This window comes from Mus caroli, chromosome 9 (genome assembly GCF_900094665.2).
Source record: "Mus caroli chromosome 9, CAROLI_EIJ_v1.1, whole genome shotgun sequence".
Lineage (NCBI taxonomy): Eukaryota > Metazoa > Chordata > Mammalia > Rodentia > Muridae > Mus > Mus caroli.
In genome coordinates, this window is record NC_034578.1 from 16,819,646 (window position 1) to 16,827,330 (window position 7,685).

The 7,685-nt window shown below is 48.1% G+C and overlaps 1 protein-coding gene across 1 annotated transcript in view; it reads left to right on the forward strand.

The window, feature by feature from the left end:
• Window positions 1-7,465, forward strand: part of Rdh8 (retinol dehydrogenase 8) — a 7,732-nt gene extending 267 nt beyond the window's left edge. The window contains exons 2-6 of the mRNA XM_021171186.1: window positions 3,927-4,088; window positions 4,610-4,789; window positions 5,612-5,705; window positions 6,493-6,676; window positions 6,752-7,465. Coding sequence (XP_021026845.1) covers window positions 3,927-4,088; window positions 4,610-4,789; window positions 5,612-5,705; window positions 6,493-6,676; window positions 6,752-6,982 — 851 coding nt within the window. The 3' untranslated portion in view covers window positions 6,983-7,465. The remainder of the gene's footprint in view (window positions 1-3,926; window positions 4,089-4,609; window positions 4,790-5,611; window positions 5,706-6,492; window positions 6,677-6,751) is intronic.
• Window positions 7,466-7,685: the final 220 nt, after the last annotated feature.

Below are 7,685 nucleotides of genomic sequence, written 5' to 3' on the forward strand. Positions count from 1 at the left end.
ATATATATATATATATATATATATATATATATATATATATATATATATAGTTTATTTATTTTTATTTTATGTGTGGGGTGTTTTACCTGAGTGTGAATCTGTATACCACTTATACCACTCGCGTACCTGGTTCCCAAGGAGATCAGAGAGGATGTCACATCCCCTGGAGCTGGGGCTAGAAACAGCTGTGAGCCACTGTGTGAGTGCTAAGATCTGAACCTCAGCCCTCCGAGGCATCTCTCCAACCCCTCACATGTATTTCTTGAATATTGGATGACAGAAAAAAGTTACAGGGTGTGGTGTGTGTGTGTGTGTGTGTGTGTGTGTGTGTGTGTGCACATGAAAAATTTCACCAATTGATAGTATGTTTGCCTAGCATGTATAAACCCCTGGGTTTAAGAGAAGACAGTTGTGGTGGCACATGTCTAATCCCAGCACTCAAGAGGTAAGCAGGAGAATCCAAAGTTCATGGTCAGTCTCAGCTACATAGCAAATTCAACCCTAGCCTAAGTTACATGAGATCCTGTCTGGAGAGAAAAAAAAAAAAAAACAAATAAACAAAACAAACAGACACGTGGTGGAGCATATCTGAAACTACTATTCACAACGTTGAAGAAGGAGGATTCTGAATTCAAGGTCAGCCTAGACCACATAGTGATACCTGCCTCAAAATAAAATAGGCAAGCAAACAAAAAACTTTCAGCTCTGGGTAGTGTACAGAGACAGAGGCAGAGTTAAGCAAATCACTGTGAGTTCTAGGCCAGCCTAGTCTACAGAGCAAGCTAGGACAGCCAGGGCTACACAGTGAGGCCCTATCTGAAAGAAAGAAAGAAAGAAAGAAAGAAAGAAAGAAAGAAAGAAAGAAAGAAAGAAAGAAAGAAAGAAAAGAAAGAGAAGAAAGAAAGGAAGGGCCAATGTAGATCTGTAATCCTAGCATTCAAGAGCAGAGGCAAGAGGACTATGGTAAACTCAAGGCTACCCTTGGCTATAAAGAGATCTTGTCCCAAAAATATAAGAAAAGCAAGAGAGGGAAGGAGAAACGGTGGGGAACTAAGCATGTCCAGTGGTTAAAAAAAAGTTAAAGAAATAAAGGCAAGTGTGTGGAGCCAGGCGTGGTGGCACACACCTGTAGTCCCAGCTCTGGGGAGGCAGAAACAGCGGATCTCTGAGTTTAAGGCCAGCCTGGTCTATATAATGAATCCCAGGGCTACATAGCGAGACCCTGTCTCAAAAAAAAAAAGAGAAAGTGGGGGCTGGAGAGAGAGTTCTGTGATTAAGAGCAGGATCCCAGTTCAACTCCCAGCACACACAACCATCCAGGACTCCGGTTCAGAGCATCCAGCAGACAATGCATGCAGACAAAACACTCAAACACACAAAGTAAATTATAAATCCCGAGGGGCAGTGTGGAGTGTGGGGGAGGAGCTGTCACAGAAGGCTGGCTCCAGCATCCCTGACGTGGGTGGCTGACAATGCCCAGTAAGCTGATTAGGACTCCAATATGAAGATCTTACTGTATTACGGTGCACCTGAACATGAGGCCTCAGAGGGGCTGTTAACTACTCCAACTGTGCAGGCCATCCCTGACTCCTTTGACCCAGAGAGGAAGCTGGCAGACATTGTCACTATGAAGCCAGCTGCCGGGGTGAGAACATGACCCCAGTTGGCAAAGCTGATTCTCCCAGCCCTCTGGGCTAGAGGTGGGCAGAGCTGTGCGTGTAAGAGCATAAATTCCTCTGTGAGCAAGGCTGATCCCTGTGGGTGGGTATACACACTGCTAAGGGGCCTGCAACAGGGCTCAGCAGGTAAAGGTGCTTGCCACAGAGTCAACGCCCCGAGTTCAATCCTGGGATCACATGGTAAAAGAAGAAAAGCAATTACTATGAGTTGTCCTCTGAGACACACACACACACACACACAAATAAAAGTAAAACATTTTAAAAAATAATATTGCTAAAGGAGGTTGGTGGTGGTTGCAGTGTGTGTGTGTGTGTGTGTGTGTGTGTGTGCGCGCATGTGAGTGTGTGTCTATGTGTCCTGAAGACAGACCTCCGGGCCAGGTGCTTGCTAGGCAACGCTTCTACCACCCAGCCATATCCCTAGTCTTCTGCTGTGTTTTTGAGACACCACCTCACTATACAGCCCATGCTAATCTCGAACTCAAGATCCTCCTGACTCAACCTCCTGAATGTTGGGGTGAGAGGCACGTGTCCAGTTAACTGTTATCTGAGACCATTCTAAGTGAATCTACTCTCCCATTTAATTCCACCCAGTGGGGAGCTCACTCATTCTCTTCTTCCTCGTTTTAAAAATGGGGAAACTGGGGGGCTGAGTTGATAGAAGACTTGCTTAGCACAAAAAACGTCCTGGAGATCCTGGATCTGTCATTCAAGCACTCAGGAGCTGGATGCGGGAGGATCTGCAGTACAAATTCAACCTTGGCCATATAGTGCGTTTGAGACCAGCCTGGCTACATAAAGAGTCTATCTTAAAAAAGATATATAGATATATATATATATATATATATATATATATATATACACACATAGATTTAAAAGTGTGTGTGTGTGTATGTGTACAAAGTTGGAATGTGTGAACATATATAAGTGTGGATGTGTTAGATTGGTGCTAAATGTAAGTGTGCAAACACATGGGTCTTCATCTGTGACTGTTCATATTAGACCATAGAAAGAGTTGGGTGGGCTGGCGAGATGGCTCAGCAGGTAAGAGCACTGACTGCTCTTCCAAAGGTCCTGAGTTCAAATCCCAGAAACCACATGGTGGCTCACAACCACCCGTAATGAGATGTGACCCCCTCTTCTGGTGTGTCTGAAGACAGCTACAGATTTAAATAAATCTTTTAAGAAAAGAAAAGAAAAGCTGGGCGTGGTGGTGCATGCCTTTAATCCCAGCACTCGGGAGGCAGAGGCAGGCGGATTTCTGAGTTCGAGGCCAGCCTGGTCTACAAAATGAGTTCCAGGACAGCCAGGGCTACACAGAGAAACCCTGTCTCGAAAAACCAAAAAAAAGAAAAAAGAAAGAATGAGAGAGAGAAAGAGAGAGAGAGAGAGAGAGAGAAATAAGATAGGAATAGTTGGGCACAGTTAACTCACATCTGTCATCCCAACACTTAGGAGACGGAGACAGGAAGATCTCCACAAGTTTAAGGCCAGTTTGGTCTCCACATGTAGCTGAGGCTACATAACAAGAATCTCTCTTTAAACAAAAATAGGAGGGATAGAAAGATGATTCAGTGGTTAAAAGCACTTGCTGTTCTTGCAGAGGACCTGGGTTCGGTTCCCAATATCCATGTGGTGGCTCCCAACTATCCAAAGCCTGCACACGATGCATGCAAATGCTCACAGACAAAGACTCACACATTTTTAAAAAGTAAAATAAACCTAAACATTTAAAAAACAATATAGAAGTGCTTCCCACATGAGTGTGAGGACCTGAGTTTGATTCCCACACCCAAGTAAAAAAGTCAGGCTCAATGGCATGTCCTTGTGATCGCAGCACGAGAGGCAAGGGAGGAAGAGCCCCTGGAACTCACCTGGACAGCTAATCTAGTCTATTTGGTGAGTTCCAAATTCAGAGAGAGACTGTCTCAAAAACAAAGTGCAGCTGGCCAGATAGATGGCTCACCAGGTAAAAGTGCAGCTGGCCAGATGGCTCACAGGGTAAAAGTGCAGCTGGCCAGATGGCTCACAGGGTAAGAGCATTTGCCTCTCAAGCTTGAGAACCTGAGTTCACTCCCAGGACCCACAGTGTAAGAGAAAACTGCCTCCTCACTTGGCCTCTGGTCTCCATGCCTGTGCCATGGTATGTGTGTGCACAGACACAAGCAGACACACATACACACATCCTGGAGAAACACACAGGGCAAAGGAGTCCAGCACTTGTCCAGCTCTGCTTTCTGCCTCCAGTGGTGGCCACCATGAGGGACCTAGGGAAGAAGGAGCCATTGGAGGCAGCTGCTGGAGAAGCTCTTGGAAAGACCCTCAGCGTGGTCCAGCTGGACGTGTGCAGTGATGAGTCAGTGACTGACTGTCTCAGCCACATCGAGGGAGGACAAGTGGATGTGCTAGGTGAGACTTGGTAGACCCTGGGGTCTCACACACACACACACACACACACACACACCAACTCTTAAGTATATATCATCAACAAGATTCTAGCCCTGGATAAAGGGGTAGAGGTAGACCAGTTGGCTAAGAGTCAGGAATACCAATCTGTTAATTATAGATGCCAGACTTTGGGGGAGGGCTCCTCTCATGAGGAGAAAAGCATATGTGGTTGGGAAAATTACTTCAGTGAGTCATTCAAAGACAGGAGAATGATGAAGCAGCCACTCATGTCCTCATGGAGCCTGTTAAGGTGGGTGGGTCTGGCCATCCTGGTGCAGTCTGAGGGCAAATGGGAATTGCTCACACATGTATGACAAAGATTCATTTTCCAGTAGCTCTTCTATCCACCCACTCTCCCAGGCCCAAGGCTTGTACAAAACTGTTCAATACCACCTAGGTTCCACGTGTCTCCTCCTAGACTGGCTCTGAGGATTCGGGTCCTTGGGGTGGCTTCAAGCAACACTCTCTGTACTATCCCTTAGTGAACAATGCAGGAGTAGGCCTTGTGGGGCCCCTGGAGGGACTCAGCCTAGCCACCATGCAGAGCGTGTTCAACACCAACTTTTTTGGAGCTGTCCGTCTGGTCAAAGCTGTGCTTCCAGGCATGAAGAGGAGGCGTCAGGGCCACATCGTGGTGGTCAGCAGTGTTATGGGGCTTCAGGGTAAGTCTGGGGACACCCTCCCTGCATCCAGGGTTAGAAGGTTGTCAAATCGGTTTTAGCTCATAGTTCAAATGAACTTGTGTTGAGAAGGACTCTGGATTTATCTTGTCTGTCCTGGTGAAGGAGTAGGCAGCTGCGATCTGCATGCCATCAACAGCCATCCACATCCCAGAATCAGCTCCATTTCTGGATATCCCTGAAACAGCCTTTCACTCACACCCCTGAAATCCAGTGCTGCCTCAGAGCTCCTCCTCCCTGACAAAAGCCCCATCAGGCCTCAGGGATGTAAATAGTGTTGGGACTCCAAGACTCAGCAGAAAAGACATGGAGATCTATTTGTGATGTCTGCTCTGGACCTACTCTAAAAGTCCCCTTCTTGCCATCTGTGTTTCTGAGATCTTCTTCCTCCTCAAATCCTTCTAGATGCCCGTCCACCTCATGAACATATCCTGTGATCTGACTTCTTCCTCAGCCACCCTCTAATTGCATCTGCTATGAAGAAGCATTAATAAGTCACTGTGCCCATGAACCCTGGGGATGCCATAAGTAAATGAAAAACAGATACAGGTGGAGGGAACTAGAGGAGTTCCCTAGGAGCAGGCAGAGCTAAAAGGTGGTGACATGTTGTCCAGAATGACCTTGTCCTGATGTTATGTGGCCCATTGCACAATCCCACACACCCATGATTCTGGCCCTCAACATCCCCTCATTCAAATGCCCAATCCTCCTCGTTCTGTGTTCCAAACACCTTATTACCCTGGGCCCACAAAGTCTATGACTGACACACACACACCTGAGTTGTCCTCTGTCCGCCCCTTCCAGGTGTCATGTTCAATGACGTCTATGCAGCCTCCAAGTTTGCCCTAGAAGGGTTCTTTGAGAGTCTCGCTATCCAGCTGCGACAATTCAATATCTTGTGAGTCGGGCACCTGGGTGGCCAAAGGGAAGGGGAGAGAGCGATTTGGGGGACGGTGAAGGAACGCTTGTGGAAGGCACAGGCAGTTAACATTTGCTCTGGAGGAGGAGACATTCTTCAGAGGTGTAGCCATTGGTAAGCCGTGCAGGGCCCTGTAAACAGCCTCTCACCCATTACCTGTAAGCAGGCCCCATGAAGCTCACAGGGTCACAAAAAAAGAAAAAGACATTAAAGTAAAAGGGGGACTGGTCGGGAGGAGGGAAGGGTCAGCAGGAGTGGGAGAGGCGAATATGATCTAAGTACACTATGTGAATAAGATACCCATTATTATGCATAATTAACATATGCAAATGAAAATCTTTTCAAAGTGGAAAGAGAAGAGAGAAAGGAGAGGGGAGACCAGCTGAGGAGAAGACAGACAGGGAGTGAAGAAAAATGAAATAATGACCACAGTGGGCTGGGCTACAGCTTAGCAATGAGCATTTGAACCATCTCAGTGCTCAGTGCAAAATAATAACGACAACAATAATAATAAATTCTAAGGAGGGACCAGATGTTGTGGCACACAACATCCCAGCGCTCTGGAGGCAGAGGCAGGCAGATCTCTGTGAATTCAAGGCCAGCCTGAACTACATAGTGAGTTCTAGGACAGCCATGGCTACACAGTGAGACCCTGTCTCAAAATAACAACAATAGTGATGTCAACACCTGATTGCTGAAAGATGGGGCATAGGGCAGGGAGTGAGTTGCCTGGAGCCCAACAGCCAAGCCCTGCCCCTCTTCCCAGCATCTCAATGGTGGAGCCAGGTCCAGTCACCACTGACTTTGAAGGGAAACTCCTGGCTCAGGTTTCCAAGGCAGAGTTCCCAGATGCAGACCCTGACACCCTGGGCTACTTCCGGGACTTGTACCTCCCAGCCTCCAGGGAGCTCTTCCGCTCTGTGGGACAGAGCCCACAGGATGTGGCCCAGGTAGGTGGACAAGCACCATGGCTCGGGATGTTGGAGAGCTCTGTAAGTCCCAGAACTCAAAGTCCCCTTCCACAGGTCATTGCCAAGGTCATCGGTTCCACCAGACCCCCACTCCGCAGACAGACCAACGCTCGCTACCTCCCACTGACAGCGCTTAAGGCCATGGACCCCTCTGGAAGCCTGTATGTGAAAACTGCCCACAGGCTCCTTTTTCGCTGGCCTCACCTCCTCAACCTTGGTCTCCGATTCCTGGCCTGTGGCTGCCTCCCAACACGTGTGTGGCCTAGACAAACAGATCAGAACTGACCTGTCCCACCCTTCTACCTGGAACAGCAGGGCTCTGCCCAGAGACAGTACAGACTCTCTTGTTCACTCATTCAGGCCCATGGGGGAAGAATTTGGGATGGAGTGGGAGGCAGAGGGAGTTGAGGAGGTTCCAGCCATGGCTTTACATCACTCTGGATTTCCCGAGGCTGAGACCACGATCCCCTGAACTCACCATACATTCCTATGCTGCTGAAATCACACTGAGTCAGACTCAGCTGCATCGAAGAGAGAATCCTCATTGCTAAGAGTGGTAACTATACAAACAAACACAGCCAGGGGAAGCTGGTGTTAGACACTGGCTGGATGTTATTGCTGACCTGACAGGGAGGCTGGCCCAAGTTCAGCCGATGCTGGAGACAGGCCCACACTTGGTTCTGCATTGCTGCAGTCCAGTCGTCCCCAGCTCAGGCAGGACAACCCATCCTGCAGCTGCTCAGGCTAAAGTACCTGAGTTTCTCTCTTATGTCTCCCCTCCCTCCCTCTCTCCCTCCCTCCCTCCTCCCTCCCTCCCTCCCTTCCTTCCTTTCTTCTACTCCTTTTTCTTCTCTCCCATCCCCAGAAGATGTCAGCATGCCAGTCTCATGTCCTAACACTGAGCAGCACTCTACCAACCTTTATTATTTACTTTGTTTTGAGAAGTTATGTTGTTGGTTTGGTGTGTGTGTGTGTGTGTGTGTGTGTG